Source organism: Phaseolus vulgaris, chromosome 2 (genome assembly GCF_051622355.1).
Source record: "Phaseolus vulgaris cultivar YP4 chromosome 2, ASM5162235v1, whole genome shotgun sequence".
NCBI lineage: Eukaryota > Viridiplantae > Streptophyta > Magnoliopsida > Fabales > Fabaceae > Phaseolus > Phaseolus vulgaris.
The window spans coordinates 712,707-730,256 of record NC_143499.1 but is presented as its reverse complement, the minus strand read 5'-3'; the positions used below and the strand labels follow the sequence as shown (position 1 = coordinate 730,256).

The 17,550-nt window shown below is 34.1% G+C and overlaps 5 protein-coding genes across 11 annotated transcripts; 2 read left to right on the top strand and 3 right to left on the bottom strand.

Moving 5' to 3' along the window:
* The first annotated feature begins 846 nt into the window (after positions 1-846).
* LOC137809974 (Vacuolar protein sorting 55 (VPS55) family protein) lies at positions 847-2,848 on the top strand. 2 transcript variants are annotated; one of them, XM_068611059.2, is made up of 5 exons: positions 847-1,005; positions 1,864-1,998; positions 2,104-2,143; positions 2,256-2,337; positions 2,489-2,848. In XM_068611059.2, the coding sequence occupies exons 2-5, from the start codon at positions 1,900-1,902 to the stop codon at positions 2,679-2,681; spliced, it is 414 nt and encodes a 137-aa protein (XP_068467160.1). In that variant the 5' UTR covers positions 847-1,005; positions 1,864-1,899; the 3' UTR covers positions 2,682-2,848. The 2 variants fall into 2 exon arrangements, with proteins under 2 accessions (XP_068467160.1, XP_068467161.1); XM_068611060.2 differs by having other exon boundaries at positions 851-1,005; positions 1,836-1,998.
* Positions 2,849-4,133: 1,285 nt separating this feature from the next.
* On the bottom strand, positions 4,134-4,594 carry LOC137809975 (uncharacterized). The gene has a single exon (XM_068611061.2). It carries the CDS (start codon positions 4,524-4,526, stop codon positions 4,224-4,226), a length of 303 nt encoding a protein of 100 aa, XP_068467162.2. The 5' UTR covers positions 4,527-4,594; the 3' UTR covers positions 4,134-4,223.
* Positions 4,595-4,607: 13 nt separating this feature from the next.
* On the top strand, positions 4,608-7,705 carry LOC137809972 (pentatricopeptide (PPR) repeat-containing protein). Its single transcript, XM_068611052.2, has one exon. The coding sequence runs from the start codon at positions 4,944-4,946 to the stop codon at positions 7,098-7,100; it is 2,157 nt and encodes a 718-aa protein (XP_068467153.2). The 5' UTR covers positions 4,608-4,943; the 3' UTR covers positions 7,101-7,705.
* On the bottom strand, positions 7,345-9,517 carry LOC137809973 (2-deoxyglucose-6-phosphatase). 5 transcript variants are annotated; one of them, XM_068611058.2, is made up of 5 exons: positions 9,360-9,517; positions 8,471-8,588; positions 8,158-8,309; positions 7,786-8,047; positions 7,345-7,704 (listed from the first exon to the last, which is right to left on the bottom strand). In XM_068611058.2, the coding sequence occupies exons 2-5, from the start codon at positions 8,582-8,584 to the stop codon at positions 7,501-7,503; spliced, it is 732 nt and encodes a 243-aa protein (XP_068467159.1). In that variant the 5' UTR covers positions 8,585-8,588; positions 9,360-9,517; the 3' UTR covers positions 7,345-7,500. The 5 variants fall into 5 exon arrangements, with proteins under 5 accessions (XP_068467159.1, XP_068467158.1, XP_068467157.1 ...); XM_068611057.2 differs by having other exon boundaries at positions 8,471-8,585; positions 9,256-9,511; XM_068611056.2 differs by having other exon boundaries at positions 8,471-8,585; positions 9,360-9,507.
* Positions 9,518-10,718: 1,201 nt separating this feature from the next.
* Positions 10,719-13,420, bottom strand: LOC137809971 (2-deoxyglucose-6-phosphatase). 2 transcript variants are annotated; one of them, XM_068611051.2, is made up of 5 exons: positions 13,239-13,420; positions 11,927-12,041; positions 11,615-11,766; positions 11,249-11,510; positions 10,719-11,163 (listed from the first exon to the last, which is right to left on the bottom strand). In XM_068611051.2, the coding sequence occupies exons 1-5, from the start codon at positions 13,265-13,267 to the stop codon at positions 10,978-10,980; spliced, it is 744 nt and encodes a 247-aa protein (XP_068467152.1). In that variant the 5' UTR covers positions 13,268-13,420; the 3' UTR covers positions 10,719-10,977. The 2 variants fall into 2 exon arrangements, with proteins under 2 accessions (XP_068467152.1, XP_068467151.1); XM_068611050.2 differs by having other exon boundaries at positions 11,927-12,044; positions 13,239-13,402.
* Between the last annotated feature and the right edge of the window lie 4,130 nt (positions 13,421-17,550).

The following is a 17,550-nucleotide window of genomic DNA, read 5'->3' as shown; positions in this document are numbered from 1 at the left end:
TCATGGTAAGAATTTTCTCAGCATTAATCTTTGATTGATTAAAAATGACCATGTTTCTATGTTTCCAGATACACCATAACACTGAAACACATACACTTTTCCATAAACTATTACCTTTTTTATTAAAGCATATGCAGGAAAATTGCTTAAAATGATTAATTATCATTATGAAACACCAAGCTAATCCCAAGCCAACTATTGTACATATTTCAAACTGCAGAAGATACCTTACACAAAATTAGAATGTGTGATGTCGAGTCATCTTCCCTCCCACATAAGGTACATAACAAATAAATAAATAAATATATATACATATATATATATATATAATACAGAATTGTATTTTATTTTATTGTATTTGATGATCAAGTCAATTCCATGATTCTAAGTTCATTCTATACCGGAACCAACCGAAATGAGATTATATACATTCTCATTATGAGAAGAGATCATTCGAACATATCTAAAGAGATACCATGTTTACATATAGATATTTGCGCCTATTCTATAACTATTTAATATTTAAAAAATTAGATAAATGTTTTTAGCAATATTTTGTTCTCATAAAAAAATTAATAATACTTAGGAATTAGTAAGAAAAACATTTATAGTTAAATATTTTGATTTTTTAAATATCAATAACCATACCAAACACTCTATAAACTTATTATTAAACTTTTAACAAATTGATTTTGTTAATGATAAACATAATTTTGACAAAATATCAAACATTAACTAATTTAAATTTTAATATACATTTTTTTTTACTTTTACCTTCTAAAAAAATTAAAATTAAAACAAGTAACAAACAAACCCTTAAGATTAAAATTTGAAAGTATTATTGATGAAAGAAAGAAAAAGAAAAAAAGAGGAACCAGGATCTTTCTATTAGGATTGGACCGCTGATTCCTATATACCCGAGATGGTGTGGGTTTCTTGCAGTTTCAGAATTCAATTAACATTGAGGTTCAGCAACAGTGTTCAGGACACAAATCTAAATCACAGGTACCAATTTTCTTAGCAATTCTTGTTTCACACCCTACCTACCCACGCTCTTCGTTGCTTCAACCCATTTTTTCATCTCATCTCGTATATTATTATCAGGGAAATTGCTATTTCTTTAACTATTAATCTCTTGGATGAGCTTTTTCTTCTGGGTTTTTGTCCAATTAATTTCCTCGTTTGATTTAAATTTTCATTTATTTAGTTTTTAGTTGTTAGATGTCTGTGGTTTATTGGAGTATTTTATGAATGTATGGTAGATATATTTACTGCGCTATTTCATCCGATTAATCGAAATTGGGGATAGTGTTGTTTTGAATTGATTATGGACATGGTTATGTAAACACTACCATGATAGCAATTGGAAAACTGCAATATTCCGTACGCTTAGTTAGAGCCTTTTAGGTCAATTGATCATTCCATGTTAGGTCTCAATTTCTAAGATATGGTTAGGTTGTAAAAGTATGTTGAAAGATGTTAAACAGGGGATGATCTCTTGGGATATAGATTGTGGTAGAATAAATTCTGTTTCTTATGCAAATTGTGTGAATTTATTGTGATGCTGTAAAGTCAAACTTTTGAGTTTGATGAAAGTTTACAAATTGATTATGGTTACTAATTTATGTTTGAATGCTTTTATTCTATGAGCAAGCTAGTAATAAAACTCTGTCAACACAAGTTAGTAGTATTTCAATGGATTTTGAATGTTTGAAAGTGAATCCAGACATACACTGAATACATGTTGTTACTTTTGTTTAACTCCATCTCATTTATCACGTATTGATTGGAGTTGTTTATTTGTTAATTTTTGTTCTGATCAAATGCTCTTGTAGTCTGGTGCTGATGATTTTCTTGCTTCAGTTATTACTCCCTATGACATGAGGAGGTGACTTGGAGATGTCAGACTTACCAGGGTATATACGTACCTGTTTGAACACAGGGAAGCTTCTTTCATTGGCAATTTTGGTCTCTGGGGGAATCGTCTTGCAAGTTTTGGTTAGTATTACCTTCTTTTTTTATTTATACGTGCAGAAATAGATGGTAACTTATTAGTAAAAATGCCACTTTTTACTTACATCAGTCATCTGTGTTATGTCTCAGGCATGTGCCTTGTATAATAATTGGTGGCCGATGCTAAGTGGTGAGATAAAGCACCTTTGAAATTTGATTCCACTGTACTATATTTTCATTCTTTTGATTGATTGGGTTGTTATGTGACAAGAACATCATCCCCTTGGTTTTTTTTCTTGCAGTGTTGACATATGTGCTTCTTCCAATGCCTTTATTGTTCTTTGCGGGGTCTGATGACTCTATATTCTCTGAATCTGATAATAGGTGAACTCTTTTATAATCGTATAACTTCTATCATACAGCTTGTTCAATCAGTCTGATTCAAGTTAGATCAGAATTTTATCAGAAAAGAAAGTCAAGATGGTGGACTAATCTTCCAACTTTTTGTTTTGTGGTTTTGTGAATGATGAAGCAGCTGGGTGAATTTTACCAAGTTCTTGACCGGAGCCTCAACCGTGGGAGGCATTGCCATTCCAAGCATATTGAAGCATGCAGGGGTTATCGGTTGGGGAGCCTTTGCAATGGAACTTTCTTCCTACTTCGTGTTTGGATTGACAATAATATGTTACCTTTGGATGAGTGATGAAGATGAGTACAGTATCCTCTGAGACGAGATTTGCTTCATTGTAACAATGAATTTGTTCCTTTCGTGTGCTATTGCTTTTCTTGCATTTGTGACTTTCACTACAGCATATTTGTTTTTAACAATGATTTGTTGACTCACCCAATTGTAGAGTAGCTTCCAGTCAAATGTGTATTTATTGTCTGTAACTAAGACGGCTTTTGTTCGTGTTCTTATTGTGTTAACTAAGTGCAGTATTCGTTATATAAAAAAGGTTTTACTTCGTAAAAGTTATTTTCCTAAGATATCTCAAAATCATTTCTGAAAGCAAATAAGTTTTTATCTTTACGTTTTTTAGCCAATTCCATTAAAATATAAAGGAAACCAGATTGGCAGCGCTTACAATATCCAAAATTCAGCTTACAATAGCCAGATTTCAACGTATACCGAATTCTTCAATCCTCATAAAAAACCAAAAAAGCAAAACATCCACAATCGTGTTTGTGATTACAAATACAAACTTGATGACATTTGTATTAATGTTTGCTTATAACGTTATTGAAGTTTGTCAGTCTCCAGAAACAATTGATTAATGTAATAGTCATGGATAGCGTCAACGACTTGTTAGAGCATGAAATACAGAAGATTGAGTATCTTTAATCAAAGTTTAATAATCTTAGTAAAGAAAGATACAACTAATCACGGGCAAATGCTATGCTAATGCAACCAGCATGCCAAAAATTCAAGATCGCAAGAGGGTAGAATGCATATCTTTTCTTCCTTCTTTGCTTTTAGCCCAAAAGTTGTGTTCCAAACTTAACCATATGAGCTTAAAATAAGTACCATAGACTATTAAGGTTACGACGGACCTAAAATCTAAGGACGTTGTTGTTATTAATTTTATAGACAACGAATGTCTGATTTGAAGGAGTTGGAAGTAAAGACAGAATTGTTTTCTTACTGCAACTATGGCTTAAATCTAAACACCAATTATTGCACCAAATAAAGCGAAGAGCTTACTTTGCCACTGCAGTTTGGGTATATTCAACAACCACAGAAGCAGTACATCTAATATGCCCACAGCAGAAAATGAGTAAATTAAAATTCAGAGAATGAATCACTGCATACTAAGTTGAGGGCAATGGAGGAAACTGGTGTCTGTCTATGAACATGGTCACTGCAATATCCTCCCAAAAAAACAGGGGAACACTTTAGTTTTCAAATCCATTTAAAACCATAATTCCTTGTTTTCTACAAATCCAAATCATTACCAATATCATCGATCCTTATGCCAGATTACGCAGCCCTCACAGTAAACCAAGACACATATAGTAATTTGAACCAATGTCATATTTATGATGGAACCCTAATTGTGGGACTTTGATGCAAAAAAATTAACAGTGGCATTTCATGAACCTGAGAATATAACATGCATCCATCAATGTTAACGAAATTGGCAGGACCAAACGAAAAGAGAGATAGAAAAAAGTACGAGAGATTTCGTTTAAAGTAACTCGAAGGTGGTTTTATAGCAAAAAGTAGATAAAGTTGAATCCCATAAACATGAGTAGAAGAGAGAGTGATGAGATCAAAAAACTACGCGAAACTGAGGCGCGTTGGACTGAGTTGTGGGGAGGATCTCCCAGCGGCAGGGCTCGAGGTCTTCGGATACGGGGCAGTAGCCGGCGAGCGTGACCTTGTCGTTGGAGGCGGCGACGGAGCCGAACTCGAAAATGGAGACGGTGACGTTGGGTGGTCGGGGAACCTCGACGGCGCCGTTCATGCCTGGGGCCTCAGGGAGGGGTTTGGTTGCGTCTAGGGCTTTGGAATTGGGAATTGATGAGGATGGGTCTTTGGGTTTATTCTCCTTTCGCCACCACAGTAATCCCATGCTTTCTTTTTGGCTAAGGTTCTCTTTCTCCTCTTTTCCTCTGTTATCTTACGTTATGCCTCCTTCTTCTCTCTAGGGATTGCACCATTTCTTTTTACCTCATTCAAATTACTTCATTGTCCTTTCGTTAACCTTTTTTTCTTGATAGCTGCTTACGTAATCTTAAAAATATAATTTGATATTTTCATCCTAAAAAATTAGATATTTAACATTTAAACATGATTATGTTGAAACAAATTTTATAGCGGTTGATCAATTAGTGATAAGTTTTAAGCTCATGTGTTATTTTTATCTGATTCACTGAGCTTGTGGAGAGTTTTGAAGATCCTGGTTTGTTCTGTTATGTTGATTGGAAAAGAAAGAGATTTGTTTTGACAGAGTTGTGTATAAAAAGAAAGACCCAATGGTTTGTGGGTCATGCTGCGTCACCGTTCATCAATCTTGGTGCGGTTTTTGACACGTTCATTTCGCAGTGTGCGTCATGTCTATGGCGCCAATCATTCCCAATGCGAATGCGACGAGCCTCTGCTTCTTCACTACCTATCCAATGGCTGCCACCACCAAGCGCGAAACCTTCTTCAAAATTCCTCCGGAGGTGACCTTCATGCACGCGTGGTTCGCTGGACGTCGCTGCTCTCCAACTTCTCCCGCTACGGTTACGTCGAGGAAGCTCGCACACTGTTCGACATAATGCCTCACAGAAACCTCGTCACTTTTAATGCCATGTTGACAGCGTACCTCCGCTCCGGCATGCTCGACGAGGCTTCCCGGTTCTTCGAAACCATGCCGGAGAAGAACGTTGTTTCATGGACTGCCATGATTTGTGGGTTTTCGGACGCCGGGAGGATCGAAGATGCGAGGAAGGTGTTTGAGATAATGCCTGAGAGGAATGTTGTTTCGTGGAACGCGATGGTGGTGGCGTTGCTTAGGAGTGGGGATTTGGAGAATGCGAGGGTGGTTTTTGAGGAGATTCCTTGCAAGAATGTGGTTTCGTGGAATGCTATGATTGCGGGGTATGCTGAGAGTGGTAGAATGGGCGAGGCTAGAGAACTGTTTCAAAAGATGGAGTTTAGGAATGTGATTACTTGGACTAGCATGGTATCTGGCTATTGCCGTGAGGGGGATGTTGAAGGTGCTTGTTGTTTCTTTCAGGCTATGCCGGAGAAAAATATTGTTTCTTGGACTGCTATGATTGGTGGGTTTGCTTGGAATGGCTTGTATGAAAAGGCATTGCTACTTTTTATTGAGATGGTGAGAGTTTCCAATGCGGAACCCAACGGAGAGACCTTTGTTTCTCTTGTTTATGCTTGTGGTGGTTTGGGTTTTTGTTGCCTGGGCAAGCAGGTACATGCTCAGCTGATTGTTAACAGCTGGCGGATTGATGATTATGATGGTAGGTTGCATAGAGGTCTTGTTAGGATGTACGCTGGGTTTGGTATTATGGATTCCGCTCGCAATGTGTTTGAAGGTAATCTGAAAGACTGTGATGATCAGTGTTTCAATTCCATGATAAATGGTTATGTTCGGGCCGGTCAGTTGGCAAGAGCTCAAGAGTTGTTTGACATGGTACCCATTCGGAATAAGGTTGCATCAACTTGCATGATCGCTGGCTATCTTAGCGCTGGCCAAGTACTCGAGGCTTGGAAATTGTTTAATGACATGCCTGATCGGGATTCCATTGCGTGGACTGAGATGATTTATGGGTATGTGCAGAATGAGCTCATTGCTGAAGCCTTCTGCTTATTTTCCGAGATGATGGATCATGGTGTTTCTCCTACGAGTTCTACATATGCTGTTCTATTCGGAGCGATGGGTTCAGTTGCATATCTAGACCAGGGGCGGCAATTACATGGTATGCATTTCAAGACTGTGTCTGAAGATGATTTGATTCTTGAGAACTCTCTAATTTCAATGTATGCAAAATGTGGGGAGATAGATGATGCATATAGGGTATTCTCTAACATGACTTGCCGGGACAAAATATCTTGGAACTCCATGATTATGGGTCTTTCAGATCATGGGAGGGCCAGCGAAGCTTTAAAAGTGTACGAAGCTATGCTTGAATTTAGAATTTACCCAGATGACCTTACATTCCTGGGTGTCCTGACAGCATGTGCTCATGCGGGTCTTGTTGATAAAGGGTGGGAGTTTTTTATTACTATGGTTAATGCTTATGCTATTCAACCTAGCTTGGAGCATTGCATCAGTATTATCAATCTTCTGGGTCGAGCAGGAAAGGTGAAGGAAGCAGAGGAGTTTGTTTTGAAGCTTCCTGTCAAACCAAATCATGCCGTTTGGGGTGCTCTGATTGGAGTGTGTGGGTTGAGTAAAGGTGATACAGATGTTGCTACGCGTGCAGCCAAAAGACTGTTTGAATTGGATCCTTTAAACGCACCTGGTCACGTGGCACTTTGTAACATATATTCCGCAAATGATAGGCATATCGAGGAGATGAGATTAAGAGAAGAAATGAGGTTGAAGGGTGTGAAGAAGGCACCCGGATGTAGTTGGATATTGGTGAAGGGAACAGTTCATATTTTCTTCTCAGACGATAAATTGCATACGCGTCTTTAAGAGATTTTCATCTGTTATCTGGATAGTGCACATTCTTCCACTATCATAGAATTTGGAGAATGTAAAATATTTGTAGCTTTATCCTCGTTGAGGATAATAGGATTCTGCTATAGGATAGTTTGAAGTAAAAAGTCAGGCATTCAAGACTCTAACAAAAAGCATTTCTCTCTCAAACATACACCAACTCTCCTATAAACTGCCAGACATACTATCAATTAAATATACGCATGAATCGTGCACCATATTATTGTCAAACTGCTCTGTATGTGCTTTCATTGTGGAAGGAAACAACTGTTTAGTGTCACATACAAAACATAACCGTCCCGTACATAAATTGTAATGGCCTTTTATTTTTTCTGACATGAAGACTCATCAGAATTTGGCCAATCAAACTCCTATGCTAAATGTTTTTATCCAGAAATTCCAACTTATCGGCACCAGGCTTGTCAAGTTCTTCTAAAGCTGCCCACAATTTTGGATCCTCATAATCCTTAATCAGAAAGGCAGGCTTTGCTTTCATCAGTAAATCCTCTGGGTTTCGTGTAGCTATGCCAATAACCGGCATCTCAGCTGCCACTCCAGCTGTAATCCCTGAAAAAGAATCCTATTACAGAAAAATAGAAAGTATGTCAAAATCAGGTCTAGAACAAGTTCTTCTTCACTCAGACATCACAAAAATGCAGACCTCAAATACAAATGCATGATCCTTCGATGCCTTCAGAACTTCAAGAGCTTTCAAATAGGGGTCGGGATAAGGTTTACCACGTTCACATTCATCACCAATAATAAGAACATCAAAGAAGTCTGAGAGGCCAAGTTTTGAGATCATGAGTTCTGCATTTACTCTTGAGGAATTGGTAACTGCAGCTCTCTTCAGACCATGGTTTTCAACCCATGACGTCAATTTATCAAGGCCTTTCACAGGCTTCAGTTTCTCCTCCGCCAATCTGGATAGTCCATCACAGAATCATCTTCTGAAGCCTCAAATGAACCACATGGAGGAAGGGTAGATACATAGATAGATATATATAGAGAGAGAGAAGAGAGCAGGGTTTACCTCCGGAACGTGACTTCCTTATCTTCTAAAAGCTTCAAACCTTTTTCCAGATCACCAGGAAAGGCAACTAAGGCAGTATCAACGTTGTTCTTGCCAGAAAAATTTTCAATAAAAAATTCCTCCGTTATAGGAACACCTCCATTAAAACCAATCTGACAGCCACCAAGGTTCGTGTTAGTTTACTAATAGCTATTGATAATGTGCTTGGTGATGGTGATTTGCAAATACCACAAAAGGAATATTGCAACAAAATAACTAAACCATTTCTAAATGTTTTCCATCAAGACTTTTATACTAAGAAAAGAAACAGTACCTTTAGGAGCATTTCACGCAAAGCATCATAGTGGAGTGGATCAGAATCACAGAGTGTTCCATCTACATCAAAGAGCACAGCTTCAAGTGGAGCAAGTCCGGTGAGAGAACTCATGCTGCTGGCTCAACATGAAGGTAATGAGAGATAAGTTCAGCTAATGATCAGGAATTGGCTATATGCTAAATTTTCTTTTCTATCACAAAGCAAGCCACAAATTAACTATTCCAAAGCTTATATTGCTGCATACAGCCAGCTGAATGGTTTATATATTTGACATGGCCCCTCATGCTTGATCCCTTTTGACTTAAAACATAGACAATATATTGCAGACCCACCTTATTCTGAAACTTAGCTTAACAAGATCCAGCATTAAACCAAATGGTTATAATAGCTCCAATATTCAAAAGCTTAAACTAATGGGTGAAGCACATGATAGATTTATATCTTTTGTTGCAGAGCACATCTCACTACAAGTATGCTGGTCCCTCTGCAGAGCTGTCCAGTTAAACTAGAAGACAGCAATGTGAAAATGACGAGAAAGAATTTGACTTCATCTTCCCTTGTTCAACATGATTTTAATCTCAACCACAACATAAAATAAAATAAAAATTCACTATTTTGCTTGAAAACAAAACGGGTGAGGGTAGTGATGCATCCATACAATAAGAAAGGAGCATAAGCTACGGTGTTAGAAATTTTTTATACAAGAGCAATGTTCAACGAACAGCACACAAATAAGGTTTCTGAATAATGGGCAGTAGCAACATGCATTAAAACGTTCATACATGATATAATAGGATGAAGAAAACAGCAATGTCCTTGAAATTCGAAAAGGGATCCTAGCAGCTAGAACAACATCAACTACGTTGTAAGTGATGGAAGGAAGCACCTTGGGAGGCAATGCTCAGAAGAAGCCTTGGTGAATATTTGTTTGAGATATGTTTTAATGCAGAGAAGGTGAATTTTTGTAGATGGACAAAATTTTACCACAGGGGAAACGTGGTTAGGGAAGCAAGGGAATCTGAAGATGCTGATTCTCCCGTACCATATCAGATCTTCACTCAATATAATAACGTGAAAAACGTGAACCTTCCTTTTATCTTTTTTATTTAAAATTTTTACCTTTTCATTGTATTGGTACGTTAAATCACAAAGTTCCAATATATAAATTCAGAATTAATATGTCATTTTCAAATTTTAGTCTAAAAATTTAGCTACACAGTATAAATGATTTTCTGGATATCAAACATCCATAAACAAACGTAAATAAATTTTGAATCTCTATTATCAAGATATAAAATATCAAAAACTCATACCAAACTTAAATGATAAGAAAATCTTCTAAATTTTAAAATCGAGAATATATAAAAAAACTCTGGACTTGTGCAGAAAAATAAAATCAATGACAATGTTCACTCTGCAAAAGACTGTTAGGTAACAGTGTATTATAAAATCAATGACAATGTTGACTCTGCAAAAGACTGTCACAGGTAACAGTGTATTATGTTGTTTAACGTTTTCAAAAGGCAGATAGATCACTTAATTTATTTTGTCTTAAAAAATAATTCTTCAAACTGTGTCGGTGAAATTGTTATCTGAAGTCAAATAAATAACAATTTTTTTCTTGAGATTATTTATCATCAATAAAGTTTTAATCTTTCAAATAAGAATGAGCAATCAAATCCATTTCTAAAATAAAAAATATTCCTAAGATTATAAACTATCAATCAATTTAGTTATAAAATAATAGTAATATAACAAATTGATCTGTGCTTATAGATTTTTATTCTACTTTTTTTTATCTCTAAATGTATGTTTATATTTAGTTAGGGAACTAGAAAAAGGCTTACGTGTAATAACTTTTTTATAGTTGTCTATCAATTTGTTTATTATGATAATGTTAAAAACAAAATTGATTGATGATTATAATTTTAAGTAATATTTTACCATTTCATTTATTTTAAAGACTAATTTGGCTGTTAATTACAATTTCAAAGACTAAATTGGTTTATGACACACCATTTGATAGAAATTAAATTAAAAACATTCAAATTTATAAAGAATATCAAATTTAAATATGATAATTTTATTTTACACGTGAAGACGTAATTAATAATAATACGCAAAATAACATCTACCATCCGGTTAACAGCAAATTACACTACAAAAATCAATTAAAATATATTTTTAACAGGATAATTTTTTTTAATAAAAACTTGCTTAAATATACTCAGACTTAATAAGAGGCTTAAAAATTAAATATTTAGTCTTGTTACTTTATGTAAATTATGAATTATTGCGCACATTGCACTTTCCTTGGCTTGACCCACGAGTTCATAGCTAGCAATGAAATTATTACAAGAAAGATTTGTTGCTGCAAACACTAATAATGGACTTGCATTATAATGTGGCCACCTACAACAATATTATGCAGGCGAACCTATGAATTATGAATTTAATACCCCTACAGGTTCTTGTCAAGAAATTCTGCGAGTTGCACTAGTAATTCAAACTGAAAGAGTGCTACTAGCCTTGTCTAGTTCTTCCAAAGCAGCCCACAATTTTGCATCATCATAATCCTTAATCAGAAATGCAGGTTTTGCTTCCATCAATAGATTTTCTGGATTTCGAGTAGCCAAACCAATGACAGGCATCCCAGCTGCAACTCCAGCTTTGATCCCTGAAAAAGAATCCTACGACAAAAAATAAAATAAAATAATGTGTCAAGAGCATATCCAGAAAAATTGTTCCTCAATAAGGCATTACAAAAGTGCAGACCTCAAATACAAATGTGTGATCCTTTGATGCCTTCAGAGCTTCAAGACCTTTCAGGTAGGGGTCTGGATGAGGCTTGGCATGTTCACATTCACCACCAATAATGACAGCCTCAAAGAAATCTGAGAGGCCAAGTACGGAGATCATGAGCTCTGCATTTTCTCTTGGAGCATTGGTAACTGCAGCTCTCTTCAACCCACGATTTTCAATCCATTTCCTCACTTTATCAAGGCCATTCAAAGGCTTCAGTTGCTCTGCTGCCAATCTGTACAACTCATCAGAAAATTATGAATTATCTTCTAAAGCTTCAAATGGACCAAATGGGGAAGGGTGGAAGGAGGAAGGTAAAAGAAAGCAAGCATTTCTTACTTCCGGAACATGGCTTCCTTATCTTCCACAAACTTTAAACCTCGTGGCAGATCATCAGGAAAGAGAGCCAAGGCTATATCATCATTGTGTTTGCCAGCAACAGTTTCAATAAAGAATTCCTCGGTTATGGGAGCACCACCATTAAAACCAATCTGACAACCACAGAAGATTTTGTTAGTTTTTTAATAGCTATAGATCATGGGCTTAGTTATGCTGATTTGTAAAGACTGAAAGGAATATTGCAAACAAAAGAATATATTTTTTCAATATGTTGAACTTAAAAAACTTTTCTACTAAGAAAAGACACATGACCTCTAGAAGCATTTCACGGAAGGCATGGTAGTGGAGAGGATCAGAATCAGAGAGTGTTCCATCTATATCAAAGAGCACTGCTTCGAGAGGAGCAAGTCTGGTGAGAGAACTCTGGCTGCTGGCACAACAAGAAGGTAATAAGGAGTGATAAGTACAGCTAAGGATATACCCATATACTAAAATTTCTACCGTGAAGTATGACAAAAACCCAGTAACCAGCTACACCAAAAAGCATAAGCTATTCGGTATGGCGCATAACTGGCTTGTATATCTAACATGTTTCTCTGCAAGAGTCCTTTTGACTTAAAATATAGATAATACACAGATGTACATTCCATTCTCTAGAAACTTAACTTCTATTTAGAAGAATCAAGATAACAAAAATAGAGTTTCGGAACTAGGACAAAATTATAGAGGCTTTAATACCATGCTATTAACTTACTGTTTCAAAATCATAAACTGCTACACAAACCATATCTCATTTATAAACAAGAAAACAGTACTGTAATTACTAAGAAATCGACATATTATCCACGATGCATTCAGTGGTCTGGGCATTGAATGTTAATTCACAATAGCAGTAAAGGCATGATTGAAACCAATGCAATAGACAATCCAACAACTGATTATTGGATATTTCTTTAACAACAAAGCTTAAGATACAATAGGATATGCATGAAAAGTGACTACTGTTATTCTTCTGTCCAACCACTATGCTGTGTGGCTGGCTCAGACAAGATCACTTGGACTTTGTCAATGTAATAATCTGTGACCTTTTCACCTAAAATGGGTATCCAACATCCACACAGCCCCATGCTATGAATAACTAACAAGCCCGATTCAGCGCAGCACGTATACGATAAATCCAACATTCATTTTTTTACTAATGCTCAAAATTAACCGTCAAAATTGTTTTAACTTTCAAGTGGAGAAAGGTAAATCTAACAGGAAATCTAATATGGATGCAGAATTCAATCTCCTCCTCTCCCCTTCGTTCTCCACTGATCTTGATCTCAACCAGAAAAAAAAAAACCACAAATCCATCCATCCATCCATTCATAAAATATTTTTTATTTGTAAGAAACGATTAATCTATGTGAAACACCATTGAAGTTTGAATAATGATGAGTGATCCAAAAACCAAATACTAGGCTAGGTTTCTGAAACGTGCCATTGACATACAGAGACATAGAAAACAAAAAACTTTTATGAGTAATTGCAGATGCGTGTAATGAAAAGGCAGAACACAGTGTCCCTGAAAATTGAAATTGCTGAGTATTATAAAAAAAAAAAAAAAACCATGGATACCTACCTGGAGATGCAATCTGAAGAAGCAGTCATTGTAACTGAATGCAGAGAAAGAAGAGAAAGGTAGGTATGAAAGAGAGAAAGCAGAAAGAGTCACGTGCGCAATTTCAATAACAATAGCATGTTAATGGAATCGAATCGAATCTGCACAAAAGCATAACAAGAATAATAAATGGCGGATATGCCATATGCTATTTATCTATAACAGTCTTTATAAAAAATAGTTGATTATATTTAATCACTTTCCATATTTTTTATAGATTCACTTGCAAACATAAACTTATTTATTTTTACAATAATTATATTGAAAATTATATCAATAACAATTTTTAGACAATGTACTCGTAGGCTAAAACTGAGAGGTTAAGCCGAGAGCTAGACACAAGACATAACCAAAATGTTATGTATAAAAGAATAAAACAAAAATATAACTATTATTATTATAATAAGGCTTAATTAAATAAAAGTCTACGTTAGGGGGTGCGTAAATAATAAAACAGTGTAGAAAGGAAGTCCAAAGGTAAAGTGTAAGCCCATTAAGAAAATTGTATAAATAGGAGGTCAACACAAGAGGTAGAAAAGAGTAATTTCTGTCTGATGAACATAAAACCATTTCTGACTTTGGCATCGCCTTGCAGGTACACCCACCCATCTGAGTGGAGAAAAAGCCGAGAGCATCCAATCCGAGTTGAAGCCGAGAGCATCCAACCTTAGGAATAGATGAGAGAGCCCAGCCCAAGAAGAAACCAATAGTATCCGGCCCAAGGAGTTGCTGAGGGAGTCCAGCCCAATAAGATACCTAGAGAAGTCCAATATTGAAAGATCCGTGAAAGGAGTTTGTCTTGTCAACCTGTTTGAGTGTTCTTGGTCCTTGTTTGTAAGAACCGTCAACAATATAAAAAACTTTCACATAATTACCATTTTTTACCAAGTGATTTCTTACACAACAATGCCAAAAAAAAATAATTCCAAACTTCATTAATAAATAAATTAAATTATTTTTTTAACTATTGTTAAATATAAGTCAAATTTATAATATTTTTAAAAAAAATACAATTTCAAAATCATTCAATAAATCACTCATGAATTTTAATAAACTTTACATTTAACTCTCATTCTATTCACCTTAATACAAAGAACTTCACTTTCATCTAACTTTCATCTAACTTTTCTCGTAAGCAAATCATTTCAAATTCACTCCTAATCCAAACAAAACATTAATATCAATCAATTAAAAATTATAATAAATACATTTTAAAAATGACATTTTATACAAATTAATAGTTTATCATAGAGAATAATATAGTATGAAATCTTTTACTATTTAAATTATTATGATTTTTGTTCTGATTATAAAGAGCTTTTAAAAAAAATAAAATTGATGAAAGGTGACCCAATTTCTGGGGAAGTCAATAAAAAATTTGCTTCTTCTCCTTGAGTGGAAAGTGAATGGGTAGGTAAAGAACAAGTTTTATTTTTATCTGGTCAATGTGTCAATTTCATGCGTCACATGCCACTCTTTTGTTTTATATATATGATTCCAAACATACTTTTGTATTATTTAATTTAGAATTTTATTTTTATAAAAAATATTTTCAAATTGTATAGTTAAAAAATAGAATATATATCGTTTCAAAATTCTTAGGTTTTGTAAAAATGTTATTCTAAGTGTATTAAAAAATTCTAAATTATATATTTCAAAAATATTTTAATATGCACATATATTTTAGAATGTATAATCCATTGCTTCTTTTTATTATTTCAAATTGTACCTTCTAATAATATTATATAATCTAATAAATATTTTGTAATATTAATTTTGCATTGCATTATAATAGTATAAGGGGTAGAAAATAATTATGAAGTGTGAGAAGGAAAAAAATATCAACCTCCCATCATCAAGGCCCACATTGAATATTTATGTTGTGTTCGTTAAAGGGAGGCATGTTGGCAAATAATCTTATATGGGCTATTTTTTAATTTCTAATATTAAAATACGAACTATTTTAATTTATTAAAATAAAAGGGTATGATATAAAATGTCAATATATAAACACAGTAACTCCTGTATTAATGCTAATAATAAATATTTTTTCTATAAATATCTATAAAATACAAAACTTTTTATCTATTAACCAAAGTCAATTTATTTATCTTGAATTTTAGCGAACTTGTTTTAAATCGTATTATCCTCTCAATTCTTTTTCTTATAAATATTTGTCATATAATTCAATTAAAATGTATTTCTCTTTTAATATAATTTATTTCATATTTAAAATGGTATTATGAAGTTCAAATCATATACTACTAATTAAGATACATGTCTTAAGAAAAAACAATCTTAAATTACCAAGGAGGGTCAACAATATTCTTGTACTAATCTTTGTGTGCCCTCAATATTCAAATAATATTATTATATTTTACTTCACATTCTTCTCGTAATTTCCTCTGTTAAAATTTTGCTCCACCTCCATAATTTATTCTAACACTCCCATATTTTTTAAAAATATCAAAATTGTCTAATTAATTTTGGATTTCAAATTTTTAAAATACAAATTTTAATTTTGGATTGTTAAAATTAAAATACAAAATTGTTATTATGAATTACTCTATCCAAACTCCAAATTTGTATTTCGAATGGTAGAGTTCAAAAGATATTTACTAGATTCAAAAATATGTTTTAAACTCTACAATTCATAACACAAATTTCTATTCTTAATTGTAAAATTCGTAATGAAATTGGGGATTTTGATTATACTGAAACCTTTAGTCCATTAAGCCAACTACCATTCACATAAAAAAAAACTATATCCTCAAAATGGCCAACTCATCAAATCGATATAACAAAAATGTTTATTTGACACCTACATTCCACCTTACACTCCAATAAATATTAATATTTTAATTATTTATAAAAATTAATAATTTTTTTAATTTTGAAACATTTTGCATTTGACTTGTATTTTCATTAAAGAGGTGTTTTCTTCTTTTTTTTTTAAATTTTATTATTATAAATTTTAATATTTATTGTGGGTGTAAGGTGGAGCAAAGGGTATCAAAATATCATAACCCATCGATATAAATAACAAATTGTGTACCTGTAATAATCCCAAGTTTTATTTCTCACAATCCAAAACAAGTTTGCAGGCTTAAAAAAAAGCTATATATAACATCAAACAAGCTCCACCAACATGGTTTAAAAATCTTAGTCACACTTTCATCACTATGGAATTCAATCCAACCAAAAGTGATTCATCACTTTTCACTAAATTTGGTGAAATTTTTTCACTCTTCATTTTCATCTATGTAGACGATATCATAATCGTAGGTAGTTCTTCCAATGATATTTTATCTCTTATGTGCTTGCTTCGTAAATGTTTTTCATTAAAAGATCTAGATACTTTGCAATATTTTCTTGGCATCAATGTTTCTTGGAACAGAGATGACAGTCTCTACTTGTCTCAAAAGAAATATGTAAAAGAATTTCTACAAAAAGCAAATATGCTTGGCTCCAAGTCTCAACCAACTTCATGGTATCCTCTTTGCTCCTTACTCAGGTGGATCAACCGTTGTTCAAGACCCAACTCTTAACAGATCTATAGTTGACACATTACAATATTTAATAATCACTCAACCAAAACTAGCATATATCAAGCTCAAGAACATCATTGGAAGGCTATGAAGAGAATTATTTGATATGTCATAGGCAGCATGCATCACGGTCTTCTTCGCAGTTGCTCACATTGGCTTCAATGATGCGGATTGAGGGTCTGATCTTGACAATTTAAAGTCCACAAGTGACTATTGCATTTATATTGGTTCAAACATTGTTTCATGAGAGTCACATCACATCAACAAAAAGTGGTATCTTGTAATAGTACTGAAACTAAGTATAGGAGCATCACTGTCGTTCTTGCTGAAATCACTTAGATCACCTCTTTTCTCACTGAACTTCATCTCTATTATGATATGCCAAAAATATATTCTGACAATCTTGGTGTTATCCTTCTTACTGCAAATCCCATCATGTTTTAAACTTTACCTACATTTTGTTTGTGATCGTGTTAAAAAACTTGCACAATTAGTTCATCTTTCAGCACGTTTTCAAGTTGCAGATCTTCTGACAAGACCAGTTTCTAGTTCCTCGTTTCATGAGTTTCGAGATAAACTTACGGTGGTTACCAATCCCGTTTAAGAGGATGTTAAGTAATCACCTTTAGAGTTCTTGTTTAGGTTATTTTTTTGTTTTCCCTTTGCCTATACATAACAGGTATCCCTTATGTAATATTTCATTTTGCTTCTATGAATATATGCTT

Excerpts from the sequence above, each read along its gene's own strand:
- LOC137809972 (XM_068611052.2), top strand. The coding sequence starts at position 4,944 with ATGCTGCGTCACCGTTCATCAATCTTGGTGCGGTTTTTGACACGTTCA.
- LOC137809974 (XM_068611059.2), top strand. The coding sequence starts at position 1,900 with ATGTCAGACTTACCAGGGTATATACGTACCTGTTTGAACACAGGGAAG. Across the intron at positions 1,999-2,103 it reads GAATCGTCTTGCAAGTTTTG|GCATGTGCCTTGTATAATAA; the intron begins GTTAGTATTACC and ends GTTATGTCTCAG. Across the intron at positions 2,338-2,488 it reads TTCTCTGAATCTGATAATAG|CTGGGTGAATTTTACCAAGT; the intron begins GTGAACTCTTTT and ends ATGATGAAGCAG.
- LOC137809975 (XM_068611061.2), bottom strand. The coding sequence starts at position 4,526 with ATGGGATTACTGTGGTGGCGAAAGGAGAATAAACCCAAAGACCCATCC.
- LOC137809973 (XM_068611053.2), bottom strand. The coding sequence starts at position 8,840 with ATGCTGGATCTTGTTAAGCTAAGTTTCAGAATAAG. Across the intron at positions 8,589-8,805 it reads AAGCTAAGTTTCAGAATAAG|CAGCATGAGTTCTCTCACCG; the intron begins GTGGGTCTGCAA and ends ATGTTGAGCCAG. Across the intron at positions 8,048-8,157 it reads AAGGAAGTCACGTTCCGGAG|ATTGGCGGAGGAGAAACTGA; the intron begins GTAAACCCTGCT and ends TGGACTATCCAG.
- LOC137809971 (XM_068611050.2), bottom strand. The coding sequence starts at position 13,267 with ATGACTGCTTCTTCAGATTGCATCTCCAG. Across the intron at positions 11,767-11,926 it reads TCCGTGAAATGCTTCTAGAG|ATTGGTTTTAATGGTGGTGC; the intron begins GTCATGTGTCTT and ends TGTGGTTGTCAG. Across the intron at positions 11,511-11,614 it reads AAGGAAGCCATGTTCCGGAA|ATTGGCAGCAGAGCAACTGA; the intron begins GTAAGAAATGCT and ends TGAGTTGTACAG.